Source organism: Scleropages formosus, chromosome 6 (assembly GCF_900964775.1).
Source record: "Scleropages formosus chromosome 6, fSclFor1.1, whole genome shotgun sequence".
NCBI classification, from domain to species: domain Eukaryota; kingdom Metazoa; phylum Chordata; class Actinopteri; order Osteoglossiformes; family Osteoglossidae; genus Scleropages; species Scleropages formosus.
The window spans coordinates 24613439-24628343 of record NC_041811.1 but is presented as its reverse complement, the minus strand read 5'-3'; the positions used below and the strand labels follow the sequence as shown (position 1 = coordinate 24628343).

At 44.7% G+C, this 14905-nt stretch overlaps 1 protein-coding gene across 3 annotated transcripts; it reads left to right on the top strand.

The window, feature by feature from the left end:
- Positions 1 to 1438: 1438 nt before the first annotated feature.
- On the top strand, positions 1439 to 14179 carry LOC108936339 (ADAMTS-like protein 2). 3 transcript variants are annotated; one of them, XM_018755678.2, is made up of 19 exons: positions 1439 to 1701; positions 3611 to 3706; positions 4387 to 4529; positions 4677 to 4752; positions 5352 to 5454; positions 5571 to 5716; positions 5890 to 6013; positions 6180 to 6260; positions 6684 to 6859; positions 7368 to 7689; positions 8584 to 8767; positions 10518 to 10624; positions 10753 to 10879; positions 11200 to 11413; positions 11613 to 11768; positions 12046 to 12216; positions 12776 to 12952; positions 13053 to 13197; positions 13293 to 14179. In XM_018755678.2, exons 2-19 carry the CDS (start codon positions 3647 to 3649, stop codon positions 13412 to 13414), a joined length of 2634 nt encoding a protein of 877 aa, XP_018611194.2. In that variant the 5' UTR covers positions 1439 to 1701; positions 3611 to 3646; the 3' UTR covers positions 13415 to 14179. The 3 variants fall into 3 exon arrangements, with proteins under 3 accessions (XP_018611194.2, XP_018611186.2, XP_018611204.2); XM_018755670.2 differs by having other exon boundaries at positions 3604 to 3706; XM_018755688.2 differs by lacking the exon at positions 6180 to 6260 and having other exon boundaries at positions 3604 to 3706.
- The last annotated feature ends 726 nt before the right edge of the window (positions 14180 to 14905 follow it).

Genomic DNA, 14905 nt, shown 5'->3' with positions numbered 1-14905 from the left:
CTCATGTCCTGCAGCTGAGAAGTGGTATGGAGACAGACCCTTCGTACTCCGTGAACATGAAACACACATCCCGGGTGCCTCTGCCGCTCGTGTGTGGGTGAGAGCACTTTGCAGTACTGTGGTTTGGGCATCTGTCCCACTGCTAGAAGGTTGTGGGTTCAAATGTCCTGCTGGGTTATCCCAAACCCTTCAAATGTGCTATTGGTTGTGTTTCTCCATGGCCCTCCATCACAACAGATGCATAAACAATTTCTTGTTATGGGAAAATGCAAAAGCATATTCATACTTTCTGCTTTCATGGGTCACTTGAAGTATCTACAATCCATATTCATTGAGCTTTGCTTCTGTGTGTTATAAAACCTAAATCGCCTCTTTGCCAAACAAATAAGTCTCTTTAAAAGAGAGAAGCCATGTTTCTGATATGAGGAAAAAAACAATAAATGTTTTTGGAAATTTTTGTTTTAAACAGCTTTGAAGGTGGGGGTGCGGTGGTGCAGAGGGTTTGGCTGGGTACTGCTATGTGGGGGGTCTGGGGTTCGAGTCCTGCTTGGGGTGCCTTGTGATGGACTGGTGTCCTGTCTAGGGTGTGTCCCCTCCCCCTCCAGCCTTGCATCCTGTGTTGCCGGGTTAGCCTGCTACAACAACAAGTGGTTATTGACGATGGATGGATGGATGGATGGATGGACATTTTTACTGTCATTAACAGAGTATATAACAGATTGATACAATGTTTGACACAGAGTTTTCTTTCTGTCATTGTTCATTACTCTATTTTCATTTCATAACCATCAGGTGACACTTCTTTGGGACTAAACCCTGCGTTAAGGTATTTGCTTCGTCGCTGTACGCACAAACGCGCCTTTCCACGTTTTCTGGTTTTGATGAGAGACACGTCCGAATTCTGCTGCGGAGGTGACAGTGTGTGCTGTTTACTCGGAAGGAGGATCAGGGGTTTGTGGGAAGGAGGGGGACTCCTGGCTGAGGCTGGAAGGCCGGGCGGACGCAGAGCAGCAGAACAGTTGCTGTTTACTGCACAAGGGAACAAACAGTCAGGGTGGTCCATAGCCCCGGGTCTGCTTTCCACATGCCTCTCACAATTGAACTTATTTCTCCTCGCCTGGATCTGTTTTTGTATGTGTGTGGAAGGGTTCGCACTGTTTACACCCATGCGAAATGCAAATTTGTTTGCCTTTGACGTGTTTTTCACGGATGCTCTGTGACACTTCATGAGACCAACCTGCAGTAGGTTGTATGTCGGCATGAACATGGATTGGTGTCAACATGTAAGCGCTCACCCAGAAGGATGGCAAGGCTGTTGAGATGGGGGTATGGACCTTGGGATGTGTGTGTGTGTGTGTGTGTTTGAGGGGGGGGAGACTGTGTGTCTGATGTACTCTGGAGCTGCTTGTTAGAAAACAATCACTTCCTCCCTGTCTGTGTGAATGCCGCCAGCTTGGCTGAGACACAAACAGTTCGACGGCTGGAGCCCAGCACTTGGGACGGGCTGCTGGGGACACGTGCTGTCAGGGCCGCCCGCCCCTCCTCTTGCCAATCTCTTCCTGCTCACAATAGGGGCACCGGGGAAGGAGCGGAACGGTGATGCGGGCACGCACCTCGCGCTCACACGGAAAGCACCGCGCCGTTGCCGAGACCCGCCAGCACCAAGTCGAGTGACCCCCCGATGGGCAGGACCGGAGCCGGGTGAGTGCTGCAGCATTTGCGCCGCGCTGCTGGTTCACAGAATGTTTTTGAGGACGGCGGCGTTCTCTGAACTGTGCGGAGACGTCAGCCGCCGGGACTTCGCGTCCTGGAGCGCAAGAAAACCAAAACAAAGCAAATGGAATTAGACAGAACAAAAACAACAGCAATCGTCCCAGGCGCAGGGCTGGCGCAAAGACCTGCGCTGGAGTTTGGAGGGTAACGTGTGCAAGATGTTATGTAGACAGCTATTTAGGAACTAAAACATTTAAAAAAAAAAAAAAAAAAAACTTTGTTATTTATGCGGTGGTAGGAATCAAAGCAAAATTTAATGTAGTCAACACAAATTCATGAATAATAAATAATACAAAATGCAAATTTAGCGTATAAAGCCAGACATTATATATACTTTAAATACTTCAAAGGAATGTTTTATATATTTAGGGAGCTGACATTAACCCCACATGTTTTGACTTTACTGAGAAAAAAAAATGTTTTATACTTGTAAGCAATTATTTAAAATAATTTTTAAAGCATGTTTTCAGTTTTCCTCAGTACTGAATTAATATTGTTACTTTATATGTTTTAAATTCTAATTCTTAATAAAATTTTCTTGCTGCTTCATGTTAATATGTTGCTATCAGTCTATATACAGACTTGCATGGCAGCTCATGTCCTACTGTTTTCACTGCAACTCAACACCTTGGCTCACAGATTCGAATATGAACAAATTTAGCCCTTTCAGTGAATCTGTAAATCACTAAGAGAACTGGACACAGATAAGGCAAGAGTATGAAGCCTTGCTTCAGAGTTAACTGAGCATTCGACCCTCAGATACAAACAGAGAATGTGAAACTGTAATGAAAGGATACGGCCTAGTTGCTGAAATCTCAAACAATGATGGAAAACATCAGTAAAACAAGTTTTAACTAGATACCATCAAATGTTAAAAACAATTCCGTTCACACACATTTTCAGAACCGCTTGTCCCATATGGGGTCGCAGGGAACCGGAGCCTACCTGGTAACACAGGGCGTAAGGCCGGAGGGGGAGGGGACACACCCAGGACGGGACGCCAGTCAATCACAAGGCACCCCAAGCAAGACTCAAACCCCAGACCCACCGGAGAGCAGGACCCGGTCCAACCGCTGCACCACCATGCCCCCCCAATTCCGTTCATTCTTATTAAATTGTCAGTGGGAATGAAAAGCAAGATATTTAAACGTCCTATTACAAAATTAAAGGTTCTGTAAATTTCTTTGACGTATTCACAGCAGCATTGCTGTCAAAATATTAGGTTTTTTTTCCGACGGAATCTGAACTCGGACAGAAGCTATTGGTCATGTCAAAGGAAGCGATGCCCTTATGTAATGTGGTTCGTAAATGAATCGCCTAATTCGGACTGACCCACCAGATACCACAAATTCAGACTGAAAGCTACAACAAACTGCTGAGAGCTCTTCACTTCACTGACCACCGGGGCTTTATAGCAGACAGGAGGGCTCTTCATTCTAGGGACACACACTGAACCAGAGTCACAGGAGGATGTGGTGCTTTTAAACACACACACACACACACACACACACACACACACACACACACACACACACACAGTCTGAACCGCTTGTCGGGAGCCAGAGCCCAACCCAGCAACACAGAGCGGAAGGCTGGAGGGGACACACCCAGGCACCCCCAGTGGGACTCGAACCCCAGACCCACCTGAGAGCAGGACCCGGTCCAACCCACTGCACCACCGCACCCCCCTGCTTTTAAACAGCTCCCTCCAAACCCGAACCATTGATTCTCACTGCAGATAAGCGCTGTCTGCTGGGATTACCTCACAGGAGATTGCCCAGGTGACTAAGTCTACTTCTGTGCCCCGTGCTGTCTGTTTGCTTTCCCAAGGATGCAGGTCGTACCGTGGGCACAGTGCGGGGAGGTCAGCCTGATGCTGCTGGTCATCCTGACCCTCTCGCTCTGCCTGGGGAGTCTTACCACAAGTCGACAGGTATGGGGTGTGCACTTATGAGACAAGAATGGTCAATTCTACTATATAATTTAGCTTTCAGTGCCACTGGCCACTCTCCTTTGTATCGCAGACCTGCTCTCTTCTCCCCTGTAAACTACAACATTTAAATTATGCAGTAACATGCACAAATTTTTGGGAATTGTTTGTTATATTATAAGAAGATCTGCAAAAAGTGTACTTGTTGCTAACAAATTTTGCACAACATTCTGCAATTTAAATAACTGAGAGACAGTAGAACACAGTGTTTTGTACTCATGTTTACATTACATTTATCGGACACTTTTCTCCAAAGTGACTTCCGATGAACTCTGTGTAGCGTTATCAGCCCACACACCTTATTCACTGCGGTGACTTTTACACTGCTAGATACTTTACTTACACTGGGTCACTCATCCATACATCAGTGGAACACACTCTCTCTGTCGCTCACACACTATGGGGAACCTGAAGAGCATGTCTTTGGACTGTGGGAGGAAACCAGAGCACCCGGAGGAAGCCCACACAGACACGGGGAGAACATGCAATCTCCACACAGACTGAGCAGGGATCGAACCCACGTCCTCTCGCACCACCCAGGCACTCTGAGACAGCAGCGCTATTCACCGTACCACTTACAGTATGTCATGTATAAGCACATAAAGTATGTATTTGTGTTCTAGGAACAGGGTGTGGCTTCCAACACTGTGGAGGAGGACTTTGAGGTGACGACACACTGGTGGGGGGAGTGGACCAAATGGACAGCCTGCACTCGCACCTGCGGTGGGGGGGTCATGTCCCAAGAGAGGCACTGTTTGAAACAGGGGTCAGAGGGTCTTTTTTATTGTTATTAAGATTGTGTATGCAATCTGTTCACAAGATTATAAAATGAGTCTGAGTCATATCAACCATATTTACGAATGCAATCTCAGCTAAAAATTGCTGGTTTGTTTTATCCAATCTTGATTCAAAGGAAAAAAGCAACAACTGCAAAAGGAAATATGACCTGTATAGGAAACGCTAAGCAATATCGTCTCTGCAACCTGGAGGTAAACCTGATGTACCATCTGAGCAAAACCACGTAAATCCAATATTTCTAAAGACGCAACTTCATTATCTTTATTCAGGCATAAGAAGGTTTGCTGTGTAATTGTTTTTGTATACGTGCACATCCATAAGTTGCTCAGTCTTCAGCTTTCAGCTTTGTTTGAGTTAATGATGCTTTAAATCTGCCTATATTTCACTAATATGTTGTGAAAAGGTTGTGCTTATAATAATAATAATAATAATAATAATAATAATAATAAATTGGCCAGCTGGTAGTGTAGTGGTCAGAGCTGCCACCTTCAGAGATGGAGGTCACAGGTTTAAATTTTTCCTCCTGCTGTAGTTACCTTGAGCAACATACTTACCTTGAATTGCTTCAGTAAAAACTACCCAGTGCAGGCAACTTAATATTCCTAGTAGTTTTGGAGAAAAGAGTCAAATAAAAGAGTAGATGTAATAATAAAAAAAGATTTGTTCATGCAGTGTAGAATTTGCATTCTTGGTAGTGCTCTCAGGATGAAATAACTGACTCGAAAATGACGTCACTTAAACATGTCCTATACATGTCCAGGCTGCCTGACTGTCTGGGCTATGTGTGCAGGAGTGCCCCTCCCATGGACGGAGCTTTAGAGAGGAGCAGTGCTGGTCCTTCAACTCCCAGGTCTACAATGGCAGGAGCTACCGTTGGAAACCCCTTTATCCTGGTAACCAGCCTGTTGCCAAAGCCATGTAGTATGTGTACTGGTATACCAGCACATATTCAGCATTTTTTCATTTTAAACAATGGAATCTGACTCCTGAATCCCATGTTGTCCCATAGATGACTACACACATATTTCCAGCAATCCGTGTGACCTGCACTGTACCACACTTGATGGACAGAGGCAGATCATGGTGTCTGCTCGTGATGGAACTTCGTGCAAGTACAACGACTACCGAGGTGTCTGTGTCAATGGCAGGTGTGAGGTTGGTGTCCGGAGAGGAAATAGGTGTAAATGCTCATTTTCCATTTAAGAACTTATGTTGAAACTGAATTCAATGCTGAATGCAATAACTGCAAAGAATCCCCGAAAAACAATTGAAATGGAGGACTTATGTGAGGAAAGAGGAGGCCTGAGCCAACTGTGCGATCGTTGCAGCCAGTCGGATGTGATGGGGTGCTCTTCTCGTCCCACACATTGGATAAATGTGGTGTCTGCCAGGGAGATGGAAGCAGCTGCAAAAAAATCACCGGAAGCTTCCGCCACAGAGCCACCAGTCCTGGTATGAGTTTGTGTCTCTATATAGACATCATGCACAACTTTGTTATATAGGGGAAAGGGGTGTGAGAACCACAGTCTTGGAGGGGTAGAGGTTGGTCTGGTGTGTAGGAGATGAATTGTACATCTGGAGCTGAGGAGCCATAAATGTGAGTGTTCTTGCCCCCAAGGCTATGCCTTCATCACTCAGATCCCAGAGGGCTCCTGGGATATCCAGGTCATCGAGAGGAAGAAGTCGGCAAATATTTTGGGTTGGTGCTTCCTGCTTTCATGGTTTCAGAAATGGGGAGAGGAAAGGTGGAGCTCAGTTTTCACCACAGACTCATATCAACAGGAAATTTGCCAGAACTTTCCAGAGTTACCTTTTCTTTGTTCTTTTTCTCTCATGTCCTTCGATACAGAAATACTGTGCATACTTGTTTTGCAAGCTATTTTTTTCAGTGTGGAAGTACATGATGATAAAATTCAGACATTTCCTTGTAAATCTCTATTTAAACAAAGATTTGAGTGGGCATCTATTGCGTAGGAATCCAATGTCCAGGGCAAGAAGAATAACAGAAAGGAAATCTTCTCTCTTTAGTTTTACAGTTAATCGCTGTGAGTATACTGTACATGTGTCACCCTATCTGTTTCTCTGGAAGTTGCCATACTGATTGTGTGTGCCTGTCACGTAGCTGTTACTGACCGGGCTGGGAATTTCTTCTTCAATGGAGCCTACAAGATAGACACCCCACAGAACTTCCGTGCTGCCGGTACAGTCTTCAAGTATCGACGTCCCATGGATGTGCGCGAAACTGGGATTGAGTACATTGTGGCCAAAGGACCCATTGACCAGCCCGTGAATATTCTGGTACTGGAATTGAAGCACCATTTGCCTTCACACTGTTGCTTGAAGTTTTGCTTTCTGCCGTCTCAAGTGACTGAAGCAGCTTTGAATCAGTAATAATACTGTCCGATAAACAACTCGGTGTAATATCCCAGCCATATTGGAAAGCCTGTAGCCTTATGCTGAGCTTTTTTGACCCCATGCATACCAAACCCACTCCGTTGTCCTAGTTCCTTTTTAAAATTTCTGAAAGTCTCTCTGATATGTCAGAGGTGTGTGAATGTAGAATATTTAGTGTTTAACAGAGGTTAGGGAGCCAGTCATTGCCTGTTGACAGCAGAAGAATCAGATGGGTGTTGTTCTATCTCAGCTTTTAATTTCTTAATTTCAGCCTTTATGTGGATAGAAACTATCCTGATCTATTGTTTCAGTTGTAAATCAATAGCTAATTTCATAGATAGAAACATTTTAGACCTTTAGTGCCCAGTGTTCTGTAGCCCTGAGCGTTGTCCTATTCTGCCGTGCCCTCTAGGTGTGGAACCAGAATACTGGAAACCCTTACATCACCTATGAGTACACAATGTTGCGACGCAGCCTCCCGCACGTCCCCCAGTCCTTCCCGTATCCTGTGGTAGACGGTGGGGCTGGTCGTGTTTCTGAAGAGGGCCCACTGTCTCACGATGGACATGCAAGAGAAAAGATTCCAAAGCAGACTGAGCAGAATCATGTCCTGGAGCAGGAACCTAGTGCAGAAGCAATAGGGAAACTGAAGGGCCAGGTAACCAATGAGGTGTATGAAGAGATGGTGGCAGTCCACTCCAAACAGAAGGCTATGACTTCACCTTACAATGCAGGTGATCCTCCTCCTCCTCCTACTTCTCCTCCTTCTCATACCTGTCCTCCTGCCCGACTTCTAAGTGTATCTCAGTCTGTCGTAGAACATAGTTTCTAGTAGATTTAGAACACCACCGAAAGTGAGCTACTGATGCACAGAGCTCAACACTAATTCAGATCTGACCACCTCTACCAAAGGTCACCACACCCACCGCAGCCCAATACATTTATTCACTTGAATAGGTTCACCTACACAAGCTTTACCGTAAACTCTACCTTCCTAGCAGCTGAATAGGAACAATGGTGGTGAAATATGGTTTCTAATGAAAGTACGGAACCCAGCTTAGGCTAAAATAGTTCTGCCACACCTGGTATTGGTCAGCATTCCAAAGCGCTAACCAGCAGCCCACGTTCGATTTGATGCTTGAACATTTGCTGTAATCATTACACAGTTGGACGCTGCAGTTTTCAGGCACCTTGGGAGAAGAACACTATTTGACCATGGTTCACCAGTCAGAATTCAGAGGCTGTTTTTTGTGGAAAGAACCCACTCTACTGGCCCCCTGGAGCAATGCTTTATTCATACATGGCTTTACAAAGCGAAACACGGAGATGAAAAATGATGAAATATTCAAAGGGGAATAGCATTTTGTCCTTCAGTAATTGCCGGGTCTCAAACATATGAGGTAATGGCCACACAGCAGGCTCTCGGGCTTCAACACCACTGTGTTTATGCAGAAGGTGGGTGTGCAGCCCTCCAGTGCCTGTGGGGACGGCAGCCACCCTCCCTACAACGTGTTTTTACATGGCCTTCGGATAAACTGCATCCCACCAAGGTCCTCTCCTTATCAGATTTGTACTCCTACTTCTTACCCCAAATAAATGACCTACTTAAAGGACCGGGTTGTACCCAGTGCAGGCAGGTCTTCTGGAGTCACGTGAGGTGGATCCAGACCCTGGTGTCCCCTTCAGCCTTGTCAACAGCTCCCTGCCGGAAAGCAATGGGACTCTCCACAGTAACGAGAGTAGAACCGAAACACCTCTCAACATGAGCCTGGTTCCTGACTTTTGGAGCAGCAACCAAACCAACCATACAAGGTACAGAAAACTTGTTCACATTCCAGTACTTGTAATCACAGAGTGAAGTCACATGGAGATTTTTGCTGGTGCTGGATCTGGGTCCAGGTTCACATTGTGTACAAGTGGAAAGTGGCTGTAAAGTGCCTGTGCAGAGGCTGGACAGCTCTCCAAAACTAGGGCACTTTTCTGCTTTCTGGAAGAGATCCGGAGATTACAGTAGTCAAGAATGTAGCTAAGCTGCAGAGCAGTTCTCCTGACATCATATTTATAATTCATATTATCTTTTCTGTGCACCTCAAACCCAACATAAGAGGTATTACTACTCAGAACTGATAAGTGTAGGCCAGGCTATAGCTTCCATTTTTTCCCAAAGAGAACTGAAACAGAGATTTAAAATAAAAGGGAAGAAAAGGTCGGCACTGGATTGGCGTCCCATCCAGGGTGTACCCCTCCTAGCCAAGTGTCCACTGATTCTTGGATACGCTCTGGACCACTGCAACCCTGAAAAGGTTAAATGGTTAATGAAAGTGAGGCACAAAAGACGTTTGAAAGAAATTACTGCAATTTTTGTCTGAAAATGACAATAAATATTTACTTACACAAATATTTGTAGAAAAATGTGTAACCAGTAGAAAAGAATGTTTTGCAACTTGTAAATAATTTTGGCTTTGGATATGTTCAAGTCTAGTGAAAACATCTTTAAAGCCTCAGGATCAGCACATTTTATGTATCAAAGCTTCTGAACTGAATTCCTTGACCGATTCAACTTCCCCTAAATCTGTTTAATAAGGAACTAAGAAATATAATGACACCCCTCCAATGAACTTGTGTCTTGTTCTGTGAGTATCTGACCTAGCCAAGCACCCTGTACAGCTAGGATAGGCTCTGGACCACCATGACCCATTGATCAAGTGGTTATTGACAGTGAGCGAATGAGTGGGTGACCATTTGTAACCTAAAGATTACTCGTTCTAGTCCCATGAGGTGCTTAATTCTTACAAAAGAATATCCAGTTATGTAAATGGGTAAAAAGTTTAAGCTACTTTTGGATAAAGAAGTCCCCTAATCACAGAAATAATAAAACACCTAAAGATGGAATATTGACTTCAGTATGTTTCTGTTGTATTCTCATGGACACGCACTGAGCTCATCTGGCTCGTCTCTCTCAAGCACAAAAAACTTACTTTATCTGACAGTCTATAGGTGGGCTGTATGACAGTTACATAGTGCTCTAGATTTCTTTTCTCTCGATGTTTTCTTCTTTTTTCCGCTGCACTGCTGGCAGCATACATTTGATTCAACCTCTTTAAAAAAGCTGAAAGCATAAAGAATCTTCTCAGTCAAGAAATTCTAAAAATAATAACACTGCAAGACTCTTGTGACTAAGACCACATTTACCATGAACAGATTTTCAATTTGAATTCTCAGTTTTTAACAACGGTTGAATTTCTGTAATTTAAGATCCTTCTCCAAGGAAAGATGGCTCTAATTACGATTTAAAATTTACTGAACATTAGGCGGTAGGAAATTAAGTTGCAATCGTCCACGGGTATGGTCACTTGGCGCTGTTGTTCACCCGAGTTGGTGTGTTCTCTTAGCACTGCACATTTGCTGGGTTTTATCTAGTCATCACTTAATGTACTTTCACTGAGTTTGATGTGTTCACCAGTTAATGTAGTGTCATTGGTTTTGGTGTGGTCGCCTGGTTCTTTGCGCTTGCTCTTCTTTGTACACTAAATGGGTTTTTGCAACAACTTCACTCTTTCAGCACAAATCATGACAATTTCCTGCAGAAGAACTTCGGGCTGAGTGCAGCAGACATGTACCGGTGGAAGCTGTCCTCTAAGGAACCATGCAGCATTTCCTGCTCCACAGGTCATACCCAAAACACACTGACATGCGTATTTCTTTGTAGGCAGTAAAATTCTTTCCTTTTCATTTCAAAGCTATATAATACCTAAGTATTCATGTATGTCATTCTTCTGGTTCTATTTGGGTGACAGGTGTGGCAAGATCCTTTGTGATATGTGTGCGCTATGATGGATCAGAGGTGGATGACGGTTACTGTGATGGCTTGGTCCGTCCAGAGCCCATACATGACTTCTGCATTGGAAGAGAATGTCAACCCAGGTATACTCCAGTAATGCACCCAGAACACCTATATGCCCTCAGAAGCTCTATGTTTCTAATAAAGCAGGCTTCCTTTTTTTCACATGGTAGTTTACTCTATACAGTAAAACTGGCAGATTGGCATCTTTGAAGGGGTTGCTTTGAAAACATGGGGTTGATGCAATGCTCTGATTCATATAGACTGAATAAAGGTGGGGTGTTGATGGGATGAGTGTGTGCGATGAGTTGATCACATGGCGTTTCATGACGGTAGGACGAGTTTGTTTTGGTTCATGGTGAGATATAAGTGGAACTGATGGCTTGGACGGTGTTCCTTGTAGATGGGAGGCTAACAGCTGGAGTGAATGCTCTCGCACCTGTGGAGATGGTTTCCAGTTCCGCCAGGTGCGCTGTTGGAAAATGCTGTCCCCAGGGCTGGATAGCTCTGTCTACAGTGACCTCTGTGCCCTGGAGAATTTGGAGCGTCCACTGGAGCAGCGTACCTGCAAGGGTCCTCCGTGTGGCCCCCAGTGGGAAGTGGCCCAGTGGTCTGAGGTGGGTGTGCTAGTGCGCGTGGTGGTGATACACCAGTCCAAAATGCATCCAGAAGAGATGCAGATCAGACACAGACTCATACTGATCATATAACTGGACTAGATCTGAGACAATATTTGTCTTGCCCTTTAATGATCTAGATAACAGCGTAATAGTTTAAAGTAACACTGGAGGGACATCAGACTAACTCTTTGTTCAGTGTTCAGCAGAGTGTGGTCAAAGCAGTCAAGTTACAAGGGATGTCAGGTGTTCAGAGGAAGAGGAATCATGTGATCCATCCACCCGCCCTCCATCTACCAAGAACTGCACGGGCCCACCTTGTGAGAGGCAGTGGGCCATGTCTGAGTGGGGGCCGGTGAGTATTACAGTTGTAAACTGTACACTTGTACACTTGTAAATTTTCCCCAAAGTTTTTTTATAACAGATTTTAAAGTAGAAGAATCTGCTTAAATTACAAGATGCACAAAACATTGTGTATATTAATAATAACCTCTGCAATGACTCTGAAGTGTAAAGCTTGTCTATTTTTTAGTGAGTTTCCACAATTATACGTGTGTTCGAAGTTAATATGTATTGTTACTTTTTATTTCTGCCTCATTGTTGAGAGATTAAATGCTGCCTTCCTCATACAGTGCTCCGGATCATGTGGACAAGGCATGATGGTACGGCACGTGTACTGTAAGGCCCTGGAGGGTCACGTGGTGCCTGAGTCCCAGTGCCCAGCGGAGAGCAGGCCGCTTGCCATCCAGTCCTGCGGTGCAATGGAGTGCCTCCCACACTGGCTGGTGCAGGACTGGGACAGGGTGAGAGCGGGTGACGTGACGGTGGGACAAGCAATGAGAAAGCAAGTGAGGATGGTTGCTGTGGGGGATGGGCAGAGAAGAGGTGAGAGAGATGAGAAATGGAGGGGTGGATGGGGTGCTGACACTGCCATTGACCAAGACAATTGACTGAGAGGACAAGAGCCTAGGCGTGTCAAGCATATTATGGGTGTTGTTAATACAAATGAGCCCTTTCAAGCTCTGAGTCACATTGTCACTTGGGTTGCCTTTCAGACTGTTCTGCTCCTGAAGACAAATGATCGACACCGAGAGCTGTGTTTTAATGATCCTTTGTCTGATCCGTTGATTTAACTGTACAGCATTTTGCATGAACTGTCATGTTCACATGAGAGGCAGAAACAAGGGAAAAGGGCAATTATGCAAAAATATAGATGTATAAAATGTAACTTAGAAGATCTGGCTGGATGAAAAGCTCTATTCGCTTATGGGCACACAATGCAGGGGCTGAAGTTGCTAAAAAAATGCTGTGGCACCGAGGACACGGAGGGGTAAGGAAAAAATGTTTGCCTTTCCCCCGTAGTGCAACACTACATGCGGGCGTGGTGTGAGGCACAGAGTCGTCTTGTGCGCTGGCATCACTGGAGGGAAATTTCGAACCCGCGAGGACAGCGACTGCATCCCACAGGAGCGGCCGGCGGATGAGAGCACCTGCTTCGAGAGGCCGTGCTTCAAATGGTACACCACTCCTTGGTCTGAGGTGAGTCAACCACCTTTCGCCGTGGTTCTGCTGATAATGGGACCTGCCCTCTCATTCCTGAGCCAGCTGCATATTCCTATGCCTACTTCTTGTCCAACAGTGCACCAAGACCTGTGGGGTAGGCACTCGCTCGAGAGATGTGAAGTGTTACCAAGACAGGGAGATAGTGAAGGGTTGCGATCCCCTGACTAAGCCTGCTGCCAAACAGGCATGTCCGCTGGATCCCTGTCCAACGGAGCCTCCAGGTACGAGCCAGCTCGGCCGTTGCGCCGCCCATTGTGGCGCCAGCCTCGCGGGAGCAGAAAGAAACAAATTCGTGTTCGGCTGCTTTTCGTTCCAGATGAGAACTGCAAGGATGAACCGAATACCAACTGCTCCCTGGCCCTGAAGGTGAACCTGTGCAGCCATTGGTACTACAGCAAGGCGTGCTGCCACTCCTGCAGGGCTTCGCACCCTCCCTGATCTGAGACGCACACCGGTTCCTACTGTCTCCAGCAATAATGCAGCAGGTGCCAGGAGGGGACTGAAATAACGTTCACGTCTCACAGGGGGTCTGCGGACCAGATTCCCAGCTTCTCGGCGGGATTCTCAGTCGGACCTTGTGTGTCGTCTGCGTTATGTTTCCAGTCCAGCAGTGAATATCCACTTTATTTGTCATTTGAAGTTCAAAGAAAGGTTAGATGAATTACTGACTTTAAGTGCTTATGCTAATCATATATCTTTGGAAAGCATAACTGTTATGGGAAAGCAGGGCCTGGCTTCACGCCAATGTCCAAAATTACATCCGCACCCTCCTCAACACGCACCACTGCCTACCCTTTTCGTCTTTTTGAAAGGTCAGAAAAATTGGAGGATCCCCTACGACTTAAATCTTTGTCGGTTTGTACCACTGAGAAATAGTTTCTTACAACAATGTCAGGATTCCCGACACGTACAACTCTATGATAAAACCATTTACGATGTCGGTTTGAACAGCATTTCCAGACAAAGTGCTTTAGAAGGACATGGTAAATTACTGTTCTACAGAATGTACTGCTTTTCAGACAAAGTATTCTGTACATTAATGCCCCTCTCAAGTGCAATGAAGCATTATGGTAAATATTACTGATTACTGACTGCATATCATCATAATGTAATGTTACCTTATAATTACAATTGCTCTGTTGTATTGCATATTATTGTTTAATTTTACACAAATCAGCAGTAAAAAATTTAATATTCAGTGTTACCCGCACTTATTTAACATTTGCATTTTTTCATTTATTGCATTTATTTCTGATGTTTAACTGTTGGTTTTCCCTGGACTAAATGTGCAGTGAACAAGTTAATCTCCCAATGAAAATATTTATTTATTGTGTGAACTGCTTTAGGTCAGCTGGTTATTGGGGTTGTGCTTATTTAATCATCACCAAAAACACAGAGAGTTTGCAGACCGCAGACATTTCAACCCCCTGACAGAACATAAAAGCGCCGCAAGCACCGAAAGATAAAATGATGAACTGTAACTGTTTGAAACAACCAACTAGAGTCACCTTTACTTACTATAAAATTAAAGCTTTTGCTTAAATCGCGAAGATGATACAGAAGAGGACGGAATCGTACGTTGTCCTTGAATTATTCATGAAATGGAAGCTGGTACTGTTGAAATCACATGGCCTAAGATAAAACTGAGGACAATCAGAAACAATGGAACAGGTCTCCATGACAACAAATGTCCAGAATTTACAGCAGAGTCCAGAAGATTTGCTTTGTCATAATGTCATTTATATGTATTACTCTCACTGTGTATTTATCATAAAATTCAGTGGAATTCCAGGCTGTGGTGGAAAAACAAATACACAACAGAAATAATTTGTGTTAGTCATACCTGATTAGTCTATTTTCAACAGTAGTTGCAAACTGAATCAATGTATTAAAACCACTCATTCCAGATTTTAAACTGTTAATGTACAA

What these genes read in the sequence shown, in the direction of transcription:
- LOC108936339 (XM_018755670.2), top strand. Translation starts at nt 1,682, where the DNA reads ATGGGCAGGACCGGAGCCGG. An exon ending in ATGGGCAGGACCGGAGCCGG is followed by an intron (nt 1,702 to 3,603) that starts GTGAGTGCTGCA and finishes TGCTTTCCCAAG; the next exon opens with GATGCAGGTCGTACCGTGGG. An exon ending in ACCAGCCCGTGAATATTCTG is followed by an intron (nt 6,860 to 7,367) that starts GTACTGGAATTG and finishes CGTGCCCTCTAG; the next exon opens with GTGTGGAACCAGAATACTGG.